The 26,908-nt window shown below is 37.6% G+C and overlaps 1 protein-coding gene across 3 annotated transcripts in view; it reads right to left on the reverse strand.

Annotated features, from left to right (window-relative positions):
- The window catches only part of PALLD (palladin, cytoskeletal associated protein), a 187,059-nt gene that overhangs the window by 34,128 nt on the left and 126,023 nt on the right, over window positions 1-26,908 (reverse strand). For 2 of the 3 annotated variants that reach the window (XM_058803340.1, XM_058803341.1), the window contains exon 11: window positions 4,716-5,408. In XM_058803340.1, coding sequence (XP_058659323.1) covers window positions 4,716-5,408 — 693 coding nt within the window. The remainder of the gene's footprint in view (window positions 1-4,715; window positions 5,409-26,908) is intronic. The other variant, XM_058803342.1, reaches the window with a different exon arrangement.

The following is a 26,908-nucleotide window of genomic DNA, read 5'->3' on the forward strand; positions in this document are numbered from 1 at the left end:
CCCACCAGTGCACAGTTGGCCCTACTGGCTGCCAGGGCACAATGATTTTCCATCAATCAGGACCTCCAGTCCCTTTCCAAAGAACTGCTCTCAAGCCTCTCATTGCCCAGTCTTCTTGTATATCCAGAGGTGCCCTGTCCCAGGTGCAAAATCCAGCACTTGCCTTTATTAAACATCATAGTGGGTCATTACTCAACCCTCTAATTTGTCAAGATCTCTCTGCAGGGCCTCTTTGCCCTCAAGGTAGTTGACAGTTCCCCCCAGTTTAGTATCACCAGCAAATCTACTTAGTATTCCTGTGAGTTCTATGTCGAAGTAATTAATGAAGAGCACTGGCCCTTCATTGGAGCCATGTGGAACCCCACTGGTGACTGTTTGCCAGCCTAGTGTAACTCTATTTACTGGAATTCTTTGTGCCTGAATCCATTAGCCCGTTGAGCACCCATCATATGATGTGATGATCCAGCTGAATGCTGGACATGTTGTCCAGAAGGACACCATGAAAGACAGTGTTGAAAGCTCAACCGAAGTCCAAAGAGATTACACGAACAGGCTTCCTTTGCTCAGCTAGGTGGGTTACCTTGTCATAAATTGAAATAATGCTAGTCAAACAGGGCTTTCCCCTGATGAAGCCATTCTGGTCAATGACTGCATTATCCTTCAGGTGTTTTTCAGTAACTCCAAGAGTAATCTTCTCCATAATTCTACCAGGCACTGAAATGAGATTGACAGACCTGTAGTTTCCCTTGTGCTGTTCTTGAAAACTGGGACATTAGCCAGCATCGAGTCAAGTGGGACCTCTCCAGATTCCCAAAACAGTTCAAAAAGACATTGAAAGAAGTCTTGTAATGACACCAGCCAGCTCTTTGAGGATTCCAGGACTAATCCTATCAGGCCCCATAGACTTATAGGGACCCAGCTGGAGCAGTGATTCCCTCACAAGTTCAGAGTTGACTCTGAGTTTATAATTCTCAGAATCCTCATCCTTCAGCTCAGGGCACTGAGAGCCCCATAGTCCATGACTGGCTCTGAAAACTGAAGAGAGCATTAACTCCCTCTGCCTTGTCTATGTCCCTGTTCATATGGTAAACATACTCATAATTTAACAAGTCACTGTTATTTCTGGACTGCCTTTTGCAACTGGCATATTTTTTAAAGTTCTTTTTATTGTGCTACACAGTACTGACTGGCTTCGGCTCACATTGAGCTTTTCCCTCACAATTTTCTCCCCATGGAGGAGAACAGCATCTCTGTTGTCCTCCCATGTCACCTTGCTTCTGCTGGTCAAACATTTACTTTTTTTTTGCCTTTCCTCTAGAAGAAGATCCCTGCCTAGCCAAGTTGGCCTTCTGCCTCAACTGCTTTTCCAACATTTTGGAATTGCCTGCTCCTGCACCCATAGGAGGTGGTGCTTAAAAAGTCACCAGCATTGATGGACCCCAGCACCATCAAAAACATTTTCCCAGAGGACCTTACTCATTAGTTCCCTAAGCAGTCTGAAGTTTTAAATCCAATTGCTTTGTGGTTGCTGTGGCCAAGACAACCACCAATTTCCACTTCAGTCATAAGATTCTCTCTGTTAATGAGCAGCAGATCAAGGAGGACATCTTACTGAGTTGGCTCTCTTAGTGTCTGCACCATGCAGTGATCATCCAGGTGTTTATGAACCTTCTGGACCTGCTTGTATTAGCTGTATGGTATTCACTAACATTTGCCAAGTTGAAGTCCCCCATAAGGATAAGAGTGGCTAACTTAGAGATGTTCCTTAGTTGCTTAAAGAAAAACTCATCAGCATCACCATTCTGGATAGGAGGTCTATAGTAGACTCCCATGATGACATTTGCATTACTTGTTCGTCCCTTAATCCTTATCCAGAGGCTTTTGGCCATGCCATTGCCAACTGTAGGCACCATTCATTCCAGACCCTCTATTACATACAGTGCCAACTTCCCTGTCTCTCCTGCCCTGCCTATCCCCCCTGAAGAGCCTGTAACCATCCTTCATGGCACACCAGTCCCAGGACTCATTGCATTATGCCAATGATGTCATCTCTCTGGGACTGGGCCAAAACTTTTAGCTCCTCTTGGTTTGTCCTGCATCTGCTTGGATAGATTTCTCTTTTCAGTAGAAAAAATATGATACATGCATGGGAAAGGAAATGACCAAAGAAAGCTAATGAAGGTTTGACTCCAAGAGGAGTAACAAAGACTATTGGCTTGTATACAGCCACAGAGAACTTTACTGGTGCTGCCTTTGACCTTTTCCAAAAACAACTGCCTGCACCTGCAATGTTTATTACTTAACCTTTATTCTGCTCCTACCACAACACAAAACTGAAAAAAAATATGCCTACCAAGTTCTGCTTTTGAGGAGCAGATCTGTGGTTGTGGCAAGATTTAGCAATGACAAAGTCTTTGAAGATAAATGGCTTGACTAGTACTTCAGCTGCTGAGCAAAACTTTGAATCCAACAATTTATTTCTGGTACCCAGTCCGTAAACCACACTGTCAGGAAACAGCATCATAATTTTCAAACAACAGATCTTGGAGATCATGGCAAAATGGTGACACTACAGGCCGAAGTTATGGAATAGCGTGTGAAGCTCAGAAACTATGTCTCGGATAGACAAATGTGCTGAAGAGGACTTGTGAGGATGCAGCAAAAGACAAAGGAAAAGAAGCAAAAAGTTAAAGGGGCCAAAAAAAGAATTGAGGCTATAGCACAAAGCAGAAGAGGCCTAAAGCTGAGGGGGAAATGGAGGCCAGGGGAAGAACTGCTCAGGAGTGGTATTAGAATTACGGGAAACAAAGTAATTTACTCAGCAAGACACACCAGACATTAACCTACACAGTAGCATGAAAAAGAAGAAGCCAGGGAAAAATTGGCAACAAAGATATATAACAATAGATTATGGCTTTTCTGCATCACACAGTACATATTTTACCATGTTTTAATGTTATAATTCAGATGACAAATGCTCACTGTGTATGTATATACACACACACACACACACACACACATATATATATATACACATAAATTATACACACATACATTCAGTATAGTTAAAACGATCCAGCTCCCATCTGGACTTTATTTCCCGAGGGAATGCAGAAAAACAGCCAACTACCTCATCCTCAGCTCAGACCCTGAGGTTGCTGCCTTATTGGGGTGGGGGAAGGAGGAATATAGATAGACACACCATCATGTGCCTACCCAGACTAGCTGCTGCACTTGGGGAAGTGAGGGGCATGGTGAAGGGGGAAGAATCTTGGCAGAGTTGTTTCTCTGTCCAAAGATCAAAGGGAATGAGGAAGAACACAACTAATGCTTCAAGAGAGAACATGTATCCATAAGCACAGAGTAAAAGGGAAAGAGGGACACAGTAGAGGCTCAAGCTGCTGCTATTACCCTCACAGCAAACAGAGGTGAGCTCAAAAATGAATCCAGCCCTTGTCAGAGCTGTATAGCTGGACTAGAATCCTTTCTTGGAAAATCAAGGGTAATAGCAGGCTTCAGTGGGCTATGCTTACTGGTCAAGATATCAGTAAATTAATCATGCAATTTTCAGTGCTCAGTATCAACAGTAAAATTCAGCCAGTGCAAAGGACACAGTAAGACAGAAAATCACAACTATGATGACTGCAAGGGCAAATTGCACTATTTATTAATTTTTCTCCTACGAATGTTTCATAGCCAGACTCCATAATGAGCTGTATGAAATAAATCGAGATAAAGAAATGCTTTTTAAAACAGATAATACATGACTTATTACTTAGATATCTGTCCTCTTTCATCTTTCTCTTTCTTTTCATATCTTGGATTGAAATAACAGAATATCCCACTGCAACAGTATGTAGCTGAGCAAGTCACCTAGATACTGTAGATATGTTTAGACAAACTTCTGAACAAAGTTATAAATAAGCCTTGGATACAGCTATTCTCATTTTTGTTCTTCAGCACGTCTCTTTGTTCTCTAAGGATGGAATGAGAGTCTAGTGCCAGCGGAAAGAAAAACTGATCTATGATGGGAGCTGACATGCTCCAAAATACTCTTTTGGCCTTTAGAGAAGACAAAAGGGGACAATAAGTGTGCAGAGTTGTCAGGGATAGGGATTCTGTTTGTTTTTATGCACTGCTATTTTAAATCCTTCCCTAAACACTTTCCCAAACTTCCTCAGAACAAAATCTCTAGCCGAAGCCAATGAACTGTTATGACCACTTTGTTATCAGATATATACTTTAACACCTTGTATTTTCAGTATCACAAAGCTATACAGACTTCTGAAAGATATACTCTTTACTTGAAATTTCTCTATCTGCAGATGTAATAGGAACAGAAACTGCAAATATCACTGAATAAGTGACTTTAAAAGAACTGGGCCATGAGAAGAGTTTTCTTGGATCTCCTTTCACTGCCCTGGGCCCGCAGAGCCTTTTGCTCCTGCTTTCACATTTTCTCAAACTCCAGTTTAAGGCTTCAGCTTCTCATGTTTTGTGCTCCTACTGTAGGGCTCTTTCAGAATCTCACTTCTGTGAGGGTTAAAAAACTATCTCACATCTCTAGCACAGAAGCACTTGCAATTTATTCACACATCTCTCCCTCTCAGATAACTGCTAACAGCAAAGGACCCTAGAAAAGTACAAATGAAGCAAGTGCAATAATCTTCATTACAATCTGCAGTACAGCAAGGAGCTCATCAGCAGATACTTACGGAGGCGTCACTCCTTTCGGGAGGCCTAATGCGTTGACAGAAACGGGTGGTGGCTGGGATGGCAGCATGGAGCTGAGAAAAGCTGCTGGAGACTGGCTGGAATTAGGAAATCTTGGAGTTGGAGACAGGCTGTGGGAAGGTGAAGAAAGTGAAGGAAGAGGAGGGGGTGGAGGAGGTGGAAGTGGAAAGGAATCACACACTGGATATGTTGCTGTTGGACTAAAGACAGGTGGAGGTGGGGGTGGAGGGGATGGAGAAGAAGGAGACCAGGCATATTCCCCTTCTGGAGCAAACTGCTGAGAGAAGGGAGGAACTGGCACTCTCCCAAACTGTTTCTGAGAAGCAGTTGGAGACATAGGAGAAGGAAGGCTAGATGTGGATGACCCAGAAGATGGAGTCACATAACCTGAAGCAGGGCTGATGTTCTGGGCAGCAATGAACTGCTTAGGCCGAGCATAGTTGAAGGAGCTGGAAGACTGCATGGTTGGGGAAGTATGAGAGTTAAGAATACTCATTGGCACAGGAGAGGTGGCAGACTGGCTGGACTCAAGCTCCTGGAAGGAGGGGGGAGGAGGAAAGGAAGGAGAAGAGGGAGGGTGCTGATGATCAGGTTGCTGTTGGTGACGATACCACTGTCCACTTTCTTGTTCCAGACGAATTTGGTTCTGCAGCTGCTGTATTTTTTGGGGGTCCCTGCGGGAAGGAAAAATAGACAAAAAGATGATCAGACATGCAATTCTGGCTGGAGAGGAGGTAAAACTTCCACTGGTCTAGAGTCCAGGAAAATTGAAAGAGGGGGAAAGTTTAAAGCATTTACATATGTTGAATAGCCCCACTTCTTCAGAGTTAGTTAACACATGGCTACAAAAGTCCATTTTTATGTCCTCAAGATGAAGGAAAAAGGGTATGCATAATAGAATTTAACAGAGCCATCAATTCTTCAAAAAGGTAAATTATATGGCAATGTGAAGCACTTAGGATATTTTAAAGGCACAATGCAGATAATGGAATTCAAGGTAAAAGTACTGAAACTCTTTCTTTTTGATTCGTGTGATTTTTTTTTCCAACGGCCCCCTTTCAATGATAAGGCTGAAATATTTACCCAGTAAAAACTTCAGCCGTAGCTGAATTTCTGTTGTAGCCTCTGTGGGCCAATCAGACAGACCTAATTACAATCATACTTTTAATGAAGTACTTGGAGACAAGGGACCAACTTCTGTGTTAGAACCATCCATGTACGTAGATGAGCAAAGACTTCTGAGAAACATCTGTGACCTAGGGAAGCTGTGAACTGAGCTTCCCCAGGTCTTTAGTCCCACTTTTTCTCCCCAGTTTTATTTTCAACTGTAGGTCCTGAGATGAATCTTAGTAGATACTTCATATAGTTCTGAGGCATTGCAATAGTATCAGCTCAAATGGAAGTAAGAATTTAATTTAGAAATTCAGAAATTCACTGGAAGAAGAATAGAGACTAAAAAAGTTAATATTCAGGAGCACTCAGAACTCTTAATTAAGGGGAAAAACTGAAAGAAAAAAGTAAAATGTTCAGCACTGGGGCAAATCAGAACTGGGGGGTTTTTTGGTCTCAATACAGCTATTTGAAAGACATTAAGCTCAAAATTAACTGTGGTCTATTATCATGTGACAATACATCAGACTAGCTTGCTTGAAATTGTCCTTTTTCAGCTGGAAAACATACCCTTATCTCAATACTCCAAATATCCACAAAGTTTCAGCATATGCACATATAACTTTTCTGTATATTTAATATATAAATACTTTATTGTATACAAGTATGTCACTGTTTATATATAATTTAGGTCATCTAAGCAGACATTTTAGAAGCAGTTTGCCTAATGCATGGCATATGAATGTATGATTCTGGCACAACAATATACTTTTGTTGATAGCAACAAAATTACAAATGGTAATAACATAATATTTTCCACTTGAAGATTAATTTTGATATTCCAACCATCTACATTTCCCAGAAAATGTTTTCTGACAATAATTCTGCTTATCTCTGGCCAAAGGAGATTGCTTAGATAAGAAAAAGGGGAGCAAGCTGTTTTAGGGCAGAAAACTGAAAAATGAGTAACTTATACTTAACAGTTGCCTTTCTTTGGTATTGTTGTTGTAAAGATGGTTCAATTCTAGCAATGTCTCACTAACAACACAAATTGCAGCACTTAAAAGGAGATTAACTTCTTAACTTAAATTAGCAACAGGAACATTTGAAAGTTACAGTTCACTTTCTAAATTTTATAATTAATTTTTTAATGTTGATAATAGAGATTCTTAATCCCTATCAGTTCGACTTTTCACTCCACAGGATGCCGGCTGAAACTTATTCTATTTTTGTGAAATTACTTAACATTCATCTTTATTTAAATCAGTTAAAACAACACAATTTTAGTTCCCGTCGACATTTGACTTGCTTAGTTGATGACAGCAACAGTTCTGGTCACTTCTGGCTGGACAGAGAAAACCCTGTAAGATTACTACTTTCACCTCCTTCTGCATCTTTGGCCTGAATATTTGCAGACCTACTGTCCAATACCTCTTAGTTATTTTATTTTTCATCATAATCATCCTCAATTTTTAATTAATTTATTACAGACAGACTAAGGTAAAAAACAAAAAAGGGGACAATTTAGCATTGTAAATGAGGTGTTGAATATAGAAGAAACTTAGCTGTCTCCAACACTACTATGTTTATCCAACAAGTGCTGAAAGCAAGTAGGAGTGCCATGTCTTGAGACCTTTTTATTTGCATTTGCCAAGTCACATGGCGCTGCGCCCGGCCAGCAGCATCCCACAAATGCCCATCTATGGCGCTGTCAATGCAAGTGCAGCGCTGCAGCGCTGCCCTGCACTGCTGCTGACCCTGCCAGGCACAGCCAGAGACCAGATTCTGGGTATCTCTACAAAAGGGTGACAGGCAAAAATGAGGTTGCTCAGCTCTCCCACTAAGCTTGACTTGAGGCTGCAGGAATATGCATGCCTGTAAATCAGGGTTTATTAGCTCAGGACAGTACTGATTCAGGTTGAACAGCTGTTGGTCAGCTTAGAATCCACCTAAATTAAGTGTTTGTTTGCTTAAAAAATAGCATGCAAACACAACCATTATCACATCAGTCTATGGGGCAAAAAACCCACAAAGATCAGCTTAGAGTAAATTTTCAAGCCAGTTGTAAAAGTGCACAATCCTTGTCTGCAAAGGCATGTTCTCTACCTCAGAGCTATTATTTTAACATCAGATACTGCCATATTATTTTCTTGAGGAGAGATGTGTCATTATGAAGGAGAAAAGGAGAGGAAACAATAACAATTCACCAGTGTTTCTTTGGAATGACACCATCAGTGGTGGAAGTTCTACATAGGTAGATCCTCTGCTGTGACAAAGGCAGGGAGAGCCCAGCTGCCAAAATTATGAAAATTATTAATTTCTCATTAGTAGGGAAACAAAGAAGGGAATTAAAAGAGTTTGGTTTTTGGATGAGATTACAAGGAAAACTAATTTAATTGTAATTACATCCTCTTTCCAATTAGTTGAAATATGTTTTGTAATTTTAAAGGGCACACATGCATTCAGGAAACACATTAAGCTTGTCTAAACAATAGAGCATAAACTTATTTTCTCATGTGGAATTTTTTATTTTGCCAAATAATTAATTATAACAATATAAGAATGAGCATATAAAAGTCCTTTCTTAGCAAATTCAATCAGTAAATGATAAAGGTAAGTAATTAGAAAAAAAATCATAGCTAGGGTAAAATGAATACTGAGAAACTCCATCAACTCACTGAAAAGCAGGCCTAGTACTACATAAATATGTTCAAAAGTTCTGCTTTAGAATTCATAATGTTTTTCCAATACCAGGTACTATTAACCAAGATATTAAAGTACATTTTCAGATGATCTGATAGGTATGCTAAGAAAGTTCCAAAATGCAAGCAGCAAGGCAGTAAGATGTTAATGAAAGCAGACATCAGTTACAACAGAGGTGAGGTTTCTGAGCCATGCTGCCTGTGAGAGCAGCTCCATGCATGGGTTTGGTACTGGGCACTCAGAACATGCTCAGTAAGGTGATGACTTTCAGAGCTAAGGGATAGCCAGAAACATTTGAAAACAGATGTCAAAAGCAAAGAGTAGGGACATGAGACATTAGGTTTCTTGGTGGACAACAATGGTTGCCAATATGTACACCACAGTTTAATAGCTACTTGAGAAATCATGTTTTGAGGTATGCACTTGGTTTAAGTTACAATAGGCTGGTTCATATTTTTGTCCCATTTTCATAATGCTTTTTCTTCCTGATAACCTCTGCATCACATTGCTTTGAAAACAGAGCAGTATGTGACTGAGAATTAAACTGGTAACAACCCCCATCAGGAACTGCAACTCTTAAGTGCCTGAACAGAGTGGAGTAAAGGAGCGACACAGGTAGTAGTTGCACACCTCTCCAAGTCTCAACAAGACCTGGCTACTGAATTGCAGATAACATTACAGCAGATGGCATTCCCAGGAATGCAGTACATCCTTCAAACTTAACCTCTGTTCTAGGCTCATTCACATATTCCCAGTATTATGGTATGTAAGAGCTTTACTTTTATCTTACATTACAAAGCTTATTTAGAGAAACAATGTCCTTCTTCTGGGAAGCATCTTACTGTTGGCAGTTTAATCATCAACTTTGTGTACCTTTGAACACAAAAGTTCATATGGAAGCCCTTCTATCCAAACTACCTCTCTTGGAAGCAGAAGTTCCCAAAAGAAAGAGAAATGCTGTTGTAGCCTTGAAGCCTTTGTATATGAAATGAACCCTACTGAGTTATGCCTACCATGAAGTATGCAAGGACATTGAAATTTAGTCAGTGTTTTACAACACAGTACACAAAGTAAATGGAAATAAATGACCACAGGTAAAGAACCAAGACTAAGTGATGTTTTCTATAGCATTTTAAAATTCCAAATTTTGTCCCCCTGATCTCAATAAAATAAAATGGAAAACGGACAAAGAAAGGCAATTTTTGTTTGAAAGAAAGAGTCCTATTTATCTCAGGTTGTGGAAGAATAACGAGCTCCCTTCTGCCTCAAGTCATTCCTGAGCAAAAGCAGATCAGCCCCTTCACAATCCTATCAGTGACCTGCTTTTTGAGAAACAGATGGCGCAGTTCTACAGAAATATACAAAACATACCACTGAAACGAAGGTACAGGAATATCTTAAATGAAAAATTATCAGAATTAAGCACAATTTAAAAATGTTGAGCTATTTTTCTAAGTTAAGCTTCAAAAACAATGTCAGAAAATGCCTGTATATTTGGGGTAACAACTACTCATCTCCATAAAGTCTACTTTCCAAAGAAGATCTAGCTTCTAACTCAATACTATTGCTTCAGAATTATGCCAGAGCTCTACCAAAAGGGAGACACTCACTATCACACTGTATCAAATGGCAGGGGCTCTTCTCACTGAGTTCAATGTCAGCAGCTCTCTATGTATAGATGTATTTTGTGTATGTGTACATTTAGAAATATTTATCTCTAAACTTTGGTATTTATACAATAAATACCAGGATGAATTGTTTCCATAATTTTTAAATTTATTAAAATTGGAATGTATCACATATATTTATATCTTTCTAGCTCCTGGCAGCCAAACTGGATACCTGCTTCTGCATCTGTGGTTCCCAGCAGCTGTTAGGACAGATCTGCCAGGTAGCTCTTAAAGACATTTAATTTGCTTTCTACAAGTACAACACGGGCATTTTGCTGATATAGTACCTGTTGAAAATTAGTAATTTTCTTAACTACTTCTGAGAGCTACTATTTAAGAGACTAAAATATACATACCAACTTATCCAAAATGTGATAGCAAACTCTGATACCTGGAATTCTACTCTTGACAAAATTCCTAATACTATTTAAATTTTTCCACCAAACTTACCGATTACTGAGTTGTTAAAAATGAAAACACCCAAATCCTAAATTAATCTGCCACTAAATTAATTACCAGATGTACTGAAAAGAAATAGAATACAAAAGTAACTCAGACTGAAATATCCACTGAATAAATATTTGCTTATTTTTAGAAATGTTAAAGATCTACATATATGTCAAGGCAAGAATGTGAAGTAAAGGGAGAATAGTTGCCTCTTTTAACAAGAACTGCTATGTATCCAACACACAGCCTCCAGACTCTATCAATACAAATGAATTTAGACAACTTTTAGGTTTTATGAGACTGAACAGTCCCTTAGATTGTGGGAGGAAAAAAAAAAAGGGACTGTTTTAAATGCTGCAGGGGTTCATATTTATGTAAGACTAGAATTAGTCTTACATTACTACGACTAGAATTATCAGTTAAAATAAAAATGGAGGGGGAGACAGGTGATGGAGGGGACAGGATGGAGGAATAACAACAACAACAACACACAGAAACCAGCACCAGTTTGGGTTCTAGCAGGAAAATATTCAGAGGTATGTTTTGTCTATTCTAACATTACAGGGAGGATGCAGGTTGTCATTACAATTTAAACCTCACGCTGGGTAGCTTGATGAAGAACTGTAACTAGGAACCAACTCCAGCAGCTGCAACACTTTAACATTTTTATTACCTTCCCTTCAAAGCTTAACAATCTGAAAATGCAGATTTACAGAAATATTTTCTGTATTTCAGGTTGATATACAAGAGCATTTATAATTAGTTTCAATGGAAGCTAATACACTCCTAGAAGAAGAAATACGGTGCAAGAACTAACACAGGGACTGTGTTATAAACACATTGTGAAGCTGAGCTTACCTTTTCATCTAAGAAACTTCATACACCCAGATGAGAAGTGTAAACCATCTGCATTGTTTGTGTACTCTTTTGTAAGGAAGTCCTGCTGTAATTTGGCTGCTAAAAACCTTTCTATCTATCCTAAAAAGTGGCAGTTGTAGCTGTGCCCATTTTCCACTCTGGTTTGGTTATCTGTCAAACACATCAAGGTAATTTCTGTGCTAAGGAAACCAAAAGTGGAGAGGGTGCCAGTATTCAGCAAACACGAGCCATTCTTTCAGAGACAGGAACCATTTTTTACCCCTCAATACCACGGCGGGGACATTTTTCAAAACATGCACCAGTGAGATAACACATTTAGCTTGGGTACAGAAAGAGAGGAAATGGTGCTCTTGTGCACGTTCATTTTCCCAAAAGTCATAAAGATACAATACAGCTTTAGTAAAAATGCTAAACTTCATATCTCTGGTAGGGTTAGATCATAAGAATTAGTCTGGTAGTCAAAAACCTGTCAGGCTTGGGTATTCAATTGTTGTTGCACAACTAATGCACAGGCTATCCAGTGACAGATATAACAGGTAAAATATTACACAGGCAACAGGTTTTACTGAGAAAGGAAGCTAAAAGTGTTATGTTATTAAGAGGTAAATTGCACCAAGACATTAATTACAATGCAGGTTCCAATCAGCTGAATCAGCCCAAAGTGTAGGAAATAATTTATTGGAATGCAGGAATGAACTGGCCTGCAAACAGAAAAAGAGGTCTTCTGACTCTGGTTATGCTATACTAAATTATGTTCTGTGCTGACTGGTATATATTCAAAGAAAATATGGATTGGAAAAAAATCTAAGTATGAAAAACTGTGTTAGCCTAAAACCAAAAGTGAACAGAAGAAAAAGATGTAGTACTATCTCACTGGAACAATACATGCACAGTTGTCTTTTTTAATTCACATATTTATTTTAAATTTAATATATTTGATTAACAAGATGCTGTATAAATCATCACATCTTATTACTACTGATCACCAGAGTTGGGAGATTTGCTTATTTTTATGCCACTCAATAACTGTTACAGTGGGCTTAAAATTGAATTTCCAGGTCTTCAATATTAACATTCCAGTATCTGTCAAGTGTGTTCTTTGGGTTACATATAAAGATGACTGCTTTGTACTATTGAAAGAGATTTTCTTTGTGAGGAAGAATGGATAATATACTAAAAAGGGATAAAAACTGAGTAGCTACTGCGTGTTCTGCCATTAAAGGGAGCACACAGTTGCACAATGTGTTTTAGGAAAATTAAAATTTCAACACTCTATTAAAAATACTCACAAAACTAAGGTGCTTTTAGAACCTAAGTTCTAGGCCCTATTATCAGCTACTCTGTATTCACAAACAGGTCTGATATTTGAGCAGGTAGCTGCCTCATGTAAAGCTGGGATATTACCAGCTGACACATCAGTAGTTTATGAAACTTAGTGGAGGCACCCTATTCTTAAACCACCATATGAAAAGGAACAACTGAAAATGAAATAAATACATACGAACTGGTATTTAAATGAAATAATTATATACTTCTGCAATTCCATTACAACAACATATGATAGACTTTAGGTGTCAGCCCCATCTTAATGCCATAAGAGTTTAGTGCTATACCATTCTTCCTGAAGTCCTTCTGTGCACACAAAACAAGCCCCTCAAAAACATACACTAACTTTTATGGAAGAAGGAGATGTACCACCAAGTAAAACCAACTGCTAAAGACAGTAAAAATCTTTCAGCCCTGTAGTCAGGAGCATTGGAAACTGAAAATAACATCGCAGCATTGCCCAGAAATTTTGTGACATTTATCCAACCAATACAATCCTAACACAATTATAACTTAGGCTTGGTACAGCAGAAGATGCTATATCCCCCAAAATAAAATAATTTACAGGGCACTGTCACACCTTATCTAGCCAGACATGTAATTCAGAACTGCGAGTTTGGAGGCTGAACTTTTTTGTTTGTTTTTTGAAAGGTGTCAACCCTGATGTATAAGGAGACAAGAAAAACGATGATACCCAAAATGTTGCTAAAGCACCCTCAGATATGAAGGGATGCTACTTTTCGCAAGGGTATTGTAAACATAATTTCCCCACTGCTTGGCTAAAACAAACAAAAAAAAAAGGTTTCAGCAGTATTACTAAGCAGAGGCAAAATCCACCTACAGTACACAGATGTCACTGCAGTCAAAACCTGCTTTTAAGTAGTCAGAACATATTATGTGCCTGAACACTTAAATAGACCTGACCAGTACTAATTACATTCCTTGTCACCAAAAATAGAAACAATGCATACTGTTGTTACATGAATTTGGACACCAACATACAACCTGAATTAGCTTTTTGCAATGGCAACACATAATTTTAAACAGAATTTTGCTCATAAAGAGATATAGTAATGTAATGGTGAGATTTTTATTTTAAAACTGCTAGCTAAGTGTACAGTATATTGTTCTGGAAAGCTTAAATGGAATACCTTATTCATAAATGGCAGAGCAAATAATTTCTTTTGTACTTCAGAGTGAAAATACATTCCATAAAGATGATTCACTTCAGGTACTATTTGTTTTTTACTACAGCAAACAACCTTGAGTATGGGAGACATCTAGTAAAGACTTTTTCTCTGAATTAAGCTGCACCTTAAGTGATGTATAATCACATAAAAAAGAAGGAATCATACAGGCAAACATGTGATGATAAACATTTGTCTATAACAATGAGTATGAATGGCTGGTTCCTTCCCTAAAATTGTTCTGAATCTTGCTTAGCTCCCAGTGAAAGCAGCCAGACATCTTATACAGAGAAAACAAAAGGAAGAACTATATTTCATTTCTTCCCAAATGAAATTGTGACCAGCATGGTGAGTAGCCAAAAGCAAGGAACCTGACACTTCTCCTAAGGGAACTGTAAGGACATATCTGCATTTGAGTTTTTGCTTGGGTCAGAAATGTGCATTTGAAACAAATTTCCAACCATTTCCCACTTCCTTTTTCTCTGGTTTGCATCCATGAGAAGCCTCTCGAGAACATGAACTCCTTTCCTATCAGGTGAAATGAACTAACCAAGCCGAGCCACTTATGAGTCCATGGAAGAGACTAGAGCTAGTCCAAAAGGAAAAACAAAAATCCCAAAGCTCAGTGACCCTGAAGCGTGCAGATACAACACCCTCAGCATGTTTCTTCACTCTATGGAGCCACCCTTGTTTCCGTGCACTATTTGCTAATGTAGGCTATACATAGAATAAACTACCATGGAGTGATGGTCAAACCATACAATCTAAGAGGCTTTTAAAACTAGGTGTGTATCCCACAAGAGGTTCTGGCTTTATATTTTGTCTGTCAATTTCTGGTAAGTCAAACACATCTCTTTCTAAACAAATACACTGAAAATTATTTTATTTGATTTACAGGGTTTTCTTTATAGGATTTCTTTACAGTTTCAAAGTGTACAACATACTGATGTGTAATATATGTCAAAAATAGGGTATCTTGCATATTATTTAACATTTACATACTCAGAGACAATGTATTGACTTATCCTAGTTAGCAATTTTACTATTTCTATGTTGTTGTACAGATTTTCCTATTTGATTGCCTGCAGCTGACCTCTAGAAATCAATTCCACTCCTCCCATCTGCCCTGCAGTAAAAACCTCCCAGACAAAACAAACATGTCTTTTTTGCTATCAGTCTGATCACAGAGTAGTTTGTATAAAGCTAGTTGCAAAGTGTATTTCTCAGGATTTAAAACCATTTTGTCTGACAATTATGAAGATTCTCTCTTTATGGACTCAGTATTTTGATGACTCATGCACCTTCTTAGCCTGGAGCTGGACACTCTCTCAGAAAGAATACTAGAAACAGCACTTGTCAGATTTAAGGGTTCCAAGTTATATTTTTCCATATTTATTAGGATAAGATTTATGTTAAAATGAACATTCCAGAATGGATGACAAGAAGAGTGGTTTACCTACTCCTATAGTAAAGTTCATGTAGTTTATCTTGACCAACAGCAGTTTGTTTTGCCCTTATTGTCCCTGTTGTAAAAGGTTTTTACATTGAATTGTATATGTACTTTATTCCTGCCCACAGCAGGAAGGTTGAAACTAAATATTCTTTAAGGTCCCCTCCAACCCAAACTGTTACACAATTCTATATATAAATTGTTTCCTTCACATAAGTAGACTACTAAAATTACATTTGGAAACTATTGGTAAATCACTGTTAGTAAACTGAAATTAGAAAAAAGTAATCCATGCTTTGTTTCTATCATTCTAAGTACTAGGAAGATGTAGAAACCGCAATACATATCTCTCACAATTAATCCAACATTGTAGTAAATTACTTATTAATTATTATTACTTATTCATTAATTAATCCAACATGAAGTAAATTACACTTGGAGTCCAAGCTGTTGTGATACTTCTCTACAAGTATCACAACAGCTTGGACTCCAAGTGTAATTTACTTCAAAAACTGCTGAGATAGAGAAAGGGAAAAATCAGGCTGTGCTTTGATAATTGACCAATAGTTTCATACAAAATATGTAATTTAGGACTTCCATGTAACTTCAGCAACAGAAGGATATTGACAATAACAATATTGGAAACACTAAAGTCAGCATCACTCGGGATCATACGGTTCTTCCTTTTTTCACTATGAATTTCCACATGATCCTGATCCTCTCAGCAACACTCAGATCCTGGTATAATGCTGGTCTGCCTTCTCATCTGCCTCCCTGCCTCTTCCCTTGGGCTACCAGCACATCTTCACCACCCCATGTGAGCTTCAGAAGGCCTGCCTAGGGTGTACCAAAATTCATGACTTTACCCTCTATCTCACTGCATATTCTAGCTTCTCTGGAAAACCATGCTTCATTCTCTGGAAAACCATGATTCATTCTCTGGAAAACACTGGTCTAAAATAACCTCACCTACTACAGTTTTCTACCATGAACTCAAGGAAAGTTATTTGATGTGTTTAAACCTGCATGACCCTTGTGTCTCTGGGCCAGTTTACTTAAGCTACTCTGTAGCCACAAATAAAATTTACACAGTACATTGACCTTGTTTCTCACTTGAAGGATCCTCCTAGTTCTATCCTGTTTCAGGTAGAAACCTCAAGCACAGCACTCAATGAAAGTATACACAATAACAAAAGCATTGATTAGACAAATCATATAAAATATGCAGAAAAATAAGTAAAAAACCAAAAATCTATAAAAAACCAAAAATATTTTTAAAATTCGGTAGTTTTTGTCATAAAGGTACAAAATAAAGGACATTCAAGTTCTCCAACTAGTTGTGCTATATATCAGGGAAAGTGTGCACCTAGAACTGCAGAAAGATTTTGCTGCTTAGTATTTCTGTTTGAAGGAAAACAAGTCCATTCCCCTACAGTCATCCTCTTTCTCACGCCAAGACTGTAATGAGTCCATGCACTCAGACTTACCATACTAATTACATTCTCACGCCCTAAAGGCAGCGTTGTTTGAAGCTGTCCATTTTTTGGTCATTTCATAAACCTTCAGAGACTGAAGTTTTCCAAATGAATTTCAAGACTTCAATATTCAAGTTACTTAAATAATCAGTAATCCAGAAGGCCTTAGTTTAAAAAATGGGGAAACAAACTTTGATAGCACATAATTCTTGCAGTACACTGTCCAGGCAATACTTCACAGATTAGTTATGTCTGATCTTCTACACTAGGGAGAACATTTTCCGGCAAGAGCCTAATACTAGAAATGGCATCTCGTGATTCAAGATTTTTTGTTTGATTTAAATTTGTCTAATGTTTAAAATCTAATCTGAAATTAAGAGGAATCAGTAAGGCAAAAGTCCTAGTTTCATATAATTCATAATTGCAGGAAATGTTTTTTGACCCTTGGTTGACTCAAAATTTTTTCTCATGATTTTTAGCAGCATGATCTACTTCCCCAATGAATAACTCAGAATGAATGAGAAGAGATCTGCATACTTGGAAATAGCAACAGAATCTCACAATCATTTTCAAATCTTCTAAACATTAGACAGCTTTATATTGCTGAAACAAGCTCCAGATGTGTAAAACAGTAATATTTGATTTGTGATATGACTAAAAGATCACTTGCCTTTTTCTACTGGCCTTCAGTTTGATGTCATGTTGTTCTAATACTTCTAGTCAAAAGGAGATACATAGGCAAATGTTCTCATCACTCCTCTTTGGCATCTCACATAACTAGTAGTACAGCCTCCTAGAGAGCCAGGGAAACCCCCAGGGTGCAGTTCAGAGTGTGTAAATTTGATGCTAAACGTCAGAATGTATGAAGACTCCCTCAAAAGCATTTTAGAAGTCATCCAAATAAACCACAGGCTTCAAAACGAAGACAGACAACTCAGATATAAGCAGAACATACATAACATGTTTAATGCATCCTCAGTAATGCAGATAAAAATAACACAACCCAAAATTCTTTCTCCCACCCACAACTTGGTCGCTCATGAGACAACTGAAGAACTCATAATACATCACATGGTTTCACAACCACACAAGACTTAGCATTTAATTTATTAAAGTACCTTTTTCCCCATATACATTATGAGTTAGTTAACTAGTATGACAGCTCTTATTTATCAATTAACAAATGTATTCAGTATTCTTGCTGAGGAATATTCTTTTAGGTGGAATTAGTATCAGGGAGGATCCTTGCTTCCAACACTACCACACCCAGCTAGTGTCACCATGTAGGAGTAGAATTAATAGAAAAGGTCAAATTGTTTAACAGCATTATGATGTAACATTGTTAGAGTCAGGAAGAAATCTTGTGATTATTTATCAACACCATCAGCTGTAGAACAAAGACTTGAACAAAAGCCAGGAGGGAAAAAAACTACTAGTTTAAAAGTAGACTCATTTACTCATTTAAAAAGCAGTACTAAAGAAAGTCAGGGAAGGTGATGAACAAAGATAGGCCAAACTGATTTCAAACCCTGTCAAAAAAGCACAGTATCACACTATATTCTGTATGAAGAGGAATGTGAATATTTCAGACCAGAAGATCAGACTGCAACAGGAATGTCAAGCTTGGTTTTAATCACACCAATCTTGCCAATTAGTTTAAAGTGAGACATCTGCAGTGCCTAGACTAAAAAGACTCAGATCAATGTACTTAACTTCCTTGTACTTTATGTTCCCTAAACAATCAGCAAAACAGTTCAATTAAAATGTTAAACACTGTTTTTCAGCACAGAAATACATATCTTGGAAGTACAAATGTAAAAAAAATACCCTCGTCTTTTTTTTGCACCAGGAGCAAATCAAGAATTTACTTTTCCCAAGTTCAACCTCTTTTATTTCTGTAAGATGCTCCCAAATCTTTTTATAATTCTTTCAATTGCATATAAACATAATCTCCTGGTATTAGTATATTAGCTTGGCTAAATATAGAAAGGAGCACTCACTCGTGTTTTATGGAGCATTTTCTTTGGTATGCAGCTAATATAAATAAAATGAGCAGAGAGAAGTTGGCAGTGTTCCACTGACATTACATCACTTTTCCTTAATAGGAAACCTCTCTGCAACTTAACATCTTGCTTTAAACATTCAGAAGTGTCCACAAAGTCTTCAGTGAGGATCATCATATAAGGCCAGGAGTTAACTGCAAAGGGCTAGAACATGCAGCTGAATCTCCCAGTACAACATTGAAAAGAAACTCTCTAGTGAAAACCACTTTTTAAAAGTCACCAACCACAGAGCAAGGGAGTTGCATAATGTCTAAGAAAAGACATCTGTAAAATGTACATAATTCCCATAAAAAGAAAAGGAAAAAGTTCTAATTTCTATGATGCTACTTCTCTAGACTCAGAAATTTCTCTAGAAACCAACAAATTAAAAACAGAGACCTAATCCAACAGATACAAATAGGACAGAGACACAAGTATCCACCAGTTTCATTTGCTGCTTACTCTTTGTGTTCCTCAAAAAGACATGATCTTCTATTTTGACGAAATTAATTACTGTAAAATATTATATGATATTTATTTACTAAGAGACAGATGTTGCCACCCACATAGGTTGAGCTCTTCACCAAAACAATAGGACTTTTTGACTGTACACAATGAAAATAAATTATATGTGCAGCAAAACCCAGTGGATCTATAAGATTCCTCTGAGAAAAAGACAAGTCCTTGCACTCAGTTTTTCTCATCCATCACTGAGATTGCTAGTCTTTATTGTGCCATACTTTGAGGGATGAAAAGCAATCCACATAGCACATGAAGAAGAAAAGAGCCCAGAGAAATTTATATTCATGTTGTAATTAATGTAAACATAAATTCCCGTTATTGTATTTCTAACGTGCATATTGCTGAGCAAAAATCCCATTCCCCTTCAAGTCTGCATGCTGTATTTGCTGGCATGGAATTTTATTGAGTACATAATTTATTGAGGCACTGTCACACAGACACACACATGAACACAAAAATGTATTTATCACAGTACAAAAAGTCATGGTAGGTCATTTCGTCCTCTGCTTCGGCCTTTCCAAAAATGTTTGAGAGAAGTTCACTGAGTGGCTCCAACTGCTTTTAGTTGCAGCTGTGCAGCAAACAGTCTTAAAAAATTTACAGTAACTGCTGCCATATTTACATCACTGGCTCTCAGTAAAGAAAATACTAATCTAATAAAGGTATGCAAAAAGTAAATGTAAGCTGAGCTACAGTGAATATCACTATGATTGCTCTCACTTAGGAACCACCAGGTCTTACAATACCATGAATTCTCTGTCCCCTTAGTAAGACATCCCTTAGTACTTCTTTATGTCCAACCCTGTTCTTTCATTGCCGTTTGTGATGGCACAATAGCTCAGGACCCTAGGAGAAAGGGCAAGTGAAGTAAAAGTCTACACAGAATTGGATAAATTGATGGTTTTGTTTGTTGGTTGGACTTTTTGTGGCTTGGTTTTGGGTGACGGTTCATTTGTTTGGCTTTTTAAAGTCCTGAGTCTGTTCACTCCTTCAGACTAAAGAGCAGTCACCTAAAGGGTTCTGCGGGTGCAGCAGCAAAGTGCTGCCTGTCCAGGAACAAGCGCTGAGAGCTGGACCTCTCATGGCTCACACTGCCCAGGCAGGGCTTGCAAAGCTCGTCTTTAGTCGGCAATTGTGAAGAGTAAGAATGAACTTCTACATCCATTCTTCTATGGATGACTTTGCTGTTTCTCAATGGCAAATAAGATCATGAAGTTTTATTTCACATATACATCTTTAATTCAACTGTCCCAAAAATGAATGAAGTCTTTAATGGAGACATAAACAAAGTTTAGTTTACAAGAGAAAAGTAACTTCAAACTGGTTAGTGTGCCCATTGAAAAATTGGAGAAAATTTTACTTCCATTGCTAGAACTATCTAAAGATTTCAAGTAGGGGTATTTGTGCAATATTACACTCTTACCAAGAACATAGTACAGACCTAAAAATGAGGACATGCTTAAGACTTGATTGCATGAATGACAAAGGTATAAATAAAAATATTCACTTGACCAGTTTCATCTTTGTGTATTTTTGTTGATACATGAATTGGCTACTTGCTCCATAACTAGATTTTCTTTTTTATAAAACAGTATTAGAATTATTAACATCAGTCAGTGTTCATTTTCCAAATGATCATTTTAGCAGTGGTTTCAACTAATGCCAAATTTTGAGAAAACATCAGGAAAAGTAGATGAATGAAGTTAAAACAAAATTGAAAATAATAAGGCACCTATATTTATCTAATTAATTTAATCTTGTTACAATAAAACTTCACCAAAACCAGCTGATTGGACAACAGAGGTCCTGCTAAGTAAGTTGATATAACTCTTAGGTTTCAACTATCATACTGTGTTGCTGTGTTATTTCAAAATCAGAGAAAATCAAAATCACCTGCTAAAATTAGCTGTAATGGAAAAAAATCAACTGCAAGTCTCTCACTCATCCATCCCACCACTATTATTATGCAAGTTATCCTACTCTATACAGCAACCACAGCAGAACTGACATGCTAGCTGGGCACGTACATGTTGAATCCATCATCTTTTTGTTTTATCACAGAAAAATCAAGCTACAACTGCTTTCCAAATTTGTGTAAATGAATTCAGGAATTCACACTAGTAGCTTATGTGTTCAAGTACACAGACATACCATTGAAACCAACAGGAGCAACAGTAATTAGTAGCTCTGAAAATCAGGCAACTTTCATATGAATTTAACTTCCTTCAAATGAATTTGAAAATTAATGTTTAAAATTCATCCATGTATTGAAATACATTTTAAAAGTATTTGTTTTAGCTCTGAGAGTAATATTTTTTTAAAGACGAATTAGGTATTTCAGTAATTTTCTGTTACTTCAATGGCATAAAAATTCTTGGACATGTAAAGGTTTTGCACTCAGGTCTCAGGTTAAGTCCTATCAGTAGCAACAAAAATGGCAAGCACCTGATCAGCATTTGTGACTGAAGTGAATCAGTCTCAATGCTCTTTCCAGAAAACTTGTTACAATGTCTGAATACGCTACCTTTTGCATCAGCCGTTATTAGCATATTTAAGCAGTAAAAATGCAGAAATCTTTATTTTGTGCCTGGAAGATGTCCCTATATATAAAGGAGTATGAGACTTTTTTGGATGGATATTAACTCCCTGCCTTTGGTGTCATTCTAGAGTTTTTTCTAAGATACACTCAGACCACAGAGAAGGCTTACCATGGCAAAAAATCCAGGTAGTCGTAGTAACAGTGATGAATCATATCATCTGGTTCAAAAATTGAAATAAATGGTATGGCAGAATTTCTCACAAGTTCAGGAGAACTTTTTTTGTTAAATGATGAAAGTAGCAATAATACGTAACTCTTATAAGCTGTAAACTAGAACAGGCTGCCCGGGGAAGTGGTAGAGTCACCATCCCTGGCAGTGTTCAAAAACTGTGTGGATATGACACCTGAGGACATGGTTTAATGGTGAACGTGGTGGTGGTGCTGGGTTAATAGTTGGATTTGATGATCTTAAAGGTCTTTGCTATGCAATATTGAGACAGCTCACACAATGAAGTTTCAGAAGAAATATCAGTTGAATAACAGTTTAAAATGCCTAGAAATGTATAAATCCGAAGGTGTCTCCTTCAGTACCACCTAATTATCACTTAATTAACTTTGGCTTAGCAACCAGTTGTACTAATTCTATGTAGTACTTTTCACCTACAATTTAGAAATGTTGCTTTTCCCTCTGTTTTGGGGTAGGAAACATGAAACTAGAGCTGAAGGAAGCAGTTAGGCTGGTGAAATTATATCAGATAAATACTCCTACCACAACAAGTGCTCTGAACTACTTAGGCATACATACTTATTATAGAATAGAAACAGAAAAGTTTAGAGTTAATGAAACACAAATAAGTAAACTTGAGAATTCCTAAAGACTTTTATAACTTTGAGTTATTCCCAGCCATTGCCTGAGTTAGCCTGGATATGGTGTACAACACTATTATTTCTGATAGCTTACCTATCTTTCAGTATTTAAGCCAGTGTGTAAATTCACCAAAAGGAGTAAATGAAATCCTTATTTTACTGGGGAACAAAAATGCCACAGATAAACCCTAAGAGTTAGCACCTCAATGAGAATTTGAGTAGAAAGACAGTTATTCAAAAACACTGGACAATGCATACTACCATAACAGCAAAACTAGTAATATTTTCTGAAAAAAGGCACTGAAATGGTTTCATTAAACCAAAAGCACGAGTTTAGTTTGAACATGTTCCTGTCCACACAGCATCCCAACCTGTACATCAGCACACAATACCCATATGACCGGAGTCTGTGCAATGCAAGACCTGATTACAGATAACAAGACTATTAGGCACATTCAGCAATTTACAGGACAAACCATTAATTTAGACCTGAACAAGTACAATCCAAGAGCATCCAAGGAAAATTCTGAAACACTGAACTGCTTCTCAATAAGGAAAACACATTTTTCATATTCTTCAGTATCAAAAAATCTATTTCACTACCTCTTTTCTGTCCTTAATGCAGCATATCGCAGTTACCTTAAATTATTCTCAAACTTCACCATTGGTCAGTGATTTTAGCAAACTGTAAAGTTTGCAAAATGAAGGGCAATTAATTGAGAAACTGATCATATTAGTAACTTACTTCCTTTATAAGTCTCTTAAAGACATTTTCAAATTCATGTAAAGCAGTGAACAACCTATAACACAACTTTTGAGGAATCTGAGGTAATTAAACAGAGGAAGCATCTGAGAACAATTTCAAAAACGAACCACAGAGAGTTACATTGGTAACTCAGGAAGTTTAACAGCAAATTTCCGTGATTCTACCTCTATCAAAAAGACCATCAATGATGACAGAGAGAATTTCCATAACTCAGAGGCACAGTAAGTATTATTTAACTATGAATTTGTGAAAATTTTAATTTCTCAGACAAGCAGCTTCTGTCTTGTATCACTCTTTGTATGGGGCGCTGGCCTTTCCAATAATTAGAAAGAAATTCACACGTTTTACAACTCTCTCCCAAACATCCCAGTTTCACTCTGATTAGTCAATGCTCCATGACGTGGCATAATCAACTTTGCTCAGTCAGTACTGGAAATTCTGGCAGACAAAATAAATCTTTTTGGAGAAAAGAGAAGTTACTAAGCAAAAATACTGGGCATCACAGAGCTCTGTATGTTCATTCAAATTCACTCAACTCCCTCAGCTTTCATTAACTGCTGATCAGCTTCCTGCTTAAAAGCATTCCAATTCTATTCTATTCTGCTCTTTATCAATGAGCATGTTCCTTCAAATATTAGCATTGTAAACAGTTCCTCTGATTCGGTACTCTTACAAGAATTCACTCAGTAAACAGGGCCTGTCTCTTGCATTTGCAGGCAGTAATGCTCAAAGCACAAACATCTATCTTCTTAACCCAAAAAAGGACATAATGCAAGTGCTGTGTTTTAGTCACAAACCGACAATTAGCCTCAGTGGTCAACAGAGCTTTCTTGTAATTTATTATAATTAACTGTCCCTAGGGTCACTCCTCTTTTCTAGTTACAGTCTACCACAAAAAAAGTCCAAAGTTTGTGCCCAACAGGAATGTTAACTTTACAAAGTTTCAAAACAGTTTCAAAGACTGTTAAAAGTGAGGATGCAATAGCCCTGTCTGGCAACTTGTAGAAGGAGCAAACTGCAGCCAGAAGATGATGAAACCAGAGGTATTTTACTGCCTTTTTTGCCTATTTGCCTTTTTGTACAACAACATGTTAAATCTAATATTAAAGATTTCTATACTTTTTCTGAACCAAATATTTCATCCCACAGAGCCATGCCCACAGATGATAATGACATCTGTTGAAGAAGTGCACTAACAGCCTACTTCATCTCAAGACCTGGATACCAAAAGAACTTGAAACTAATTCATAACATTTGCGCTCACATGTTAATACCCTCTTTAATAACTGCAGCCTGTAACAAACAGAACATCCACAAGTTCTGTGCATGTTTCTGAGATCTAAATTTCTTGATACTTCCGTGATCCTGCAGAATCTCTGGGATTGCCTGTTGAAGAAAACTTCCAGTGAGATATCACACACCAGCTGGGTATTCTGAAACTTAGACAATCACAAACCTCTGCTCGTGTATTATATCAGCTCCTGCTCCAAAAAGCACGGCTTCCTTCCCAAAAAGATTCCTCAGAGTTGAAACCAAGTCCTTGATTTTGGGCTAACTGCGATGCATGTGGTCAGTGCTAAGCTTCACCACGCCAGGAATGGTTCCAGCGCGCCAGCCCGCACAGCGCACGGCGCGCCTTTGACATCAGGACTGGAGTGGTGCAAGAGGCTCCAGCCAGGGCTGCAGAGAAGGCTCATGTGCTGCTTGCAGCTGGTTGCTGATGGCAGCCATGTAACTGGTAGGAGAGCAAGGGAAACCTGGCAGAGATCCTGATTCTGGGCCTCCTCCTCTGTTTTCTGGGTATTTCATGTGATTCTGACAAATGTTATTATTGATATTAATTGTCTCTGTATACCTATCTGTCAACATGACCATTAACTTTTGAAAGGATGGGAGACATGGGACCCTACAGTTTTAGAATCAGTGTATAATTTTTATTTCAGAAACATTTCAAGCTGCTGTGGTTTATGGTCATAGACAACTGTAGATGTAACCTCAGAGTCAACAGCTGAAAGTTCATCCATTGTTTTAGAAAATGTTGACATATCATTTTGATTTTATCCTAACAGACACTCCTTTTTTCTCTCCATCTATGTGGAAAATGTGCCTGCAACAGTCATCTAATTCAGTTGCATATCCATGAAAGCAGCATCTAAGCATAAGTGCTTCTGAATTACAACTGGTAGGATTGTTTTTCTCTTTTTTAAAACCAAAAACAAACAGATAAAAAAACCTAAATAGAGGCTTAGGTATTTTAATACAAAGCAGAAAACAGAAGCAATAATCTTCCAGAAATTCCTGATGAACCACTTAAGGAAATGTTAAAGAGTTAATAACTGCAAAATCTCTAGCAGAAACTCCAAAAGTCACTAAAGATAAAGGAACGGAAACCACACGTAACATCCTAGAGACTCATAAGACAACACCATGTACTTTCAATATAGTGTAAGCTTCCACAGTCTCACCTTATGGATTTCATATGCCTACAGACACTCACAGAAGAGGCGTCTCTCTATTTTACATCACATACAGATCTCCAGATTTTGAAAAAGATAGGAAAACAATGAAGTTTTATAGGAAATCAAGACTTTCTCCTAGAGCACTGCCAAGCAATATGGCCACCTATTTATTGCCTGAAAAATTGCCTGCAAATGTTATATGTGAAAAAATAAGCATTATTAGCAAGGACATTGAACTCATGCGTGTGAGAATTGCCATGGATACACAAAAATTATCAGGTAGCGTTGGAAGCAGAAAAAGAGTAGAATTTGGCCATGTCAGATGAGGAATATATGTATTCTGAAAATGAAGACAATCTGCAGTTTATAGAGAAAAATACAATCTGGTAGCTTGTCAGCTGAGAAATACAGATGAACATTTCTGAAACCCAGGCAGCCTTTTCATTAAAATGCCTGAAAAACATTTCTTTATATGCACCAACACCTCTGTAAGTGTGGATGTCAATATTCCCTTTAAATATTCTTTATATAATTCTGGTTTTAGGCACCTCAGATTTGCACAGAAATAAACAGCATCATCTTGCAACAGGCTCACCATCAGTAATGCAATACCAAGTAACTCATGCCTTTATTAAATTCCCTAGAAGTTTTAACAGGAAACGCAAATCACACACAAACACAGACTGCGTGAAAATACCCCATCCACAAAATATTATGATCGCCCCTGGGATT

This window comes from Ammospiza caudacuta, chromosome 4 (assembly GCF_027887145.1).
Source record: "Ammospiza caudacuta isolate bAmmCau1 chromosome 4, bAmmCau1.pri, whole genome shotgun sequence".
NCBI lineage: Eukaryota > Metazoa > Chordata > Aves > Passeriformes > Passerellidae > Ammospiza > Ammospiza caudacuta.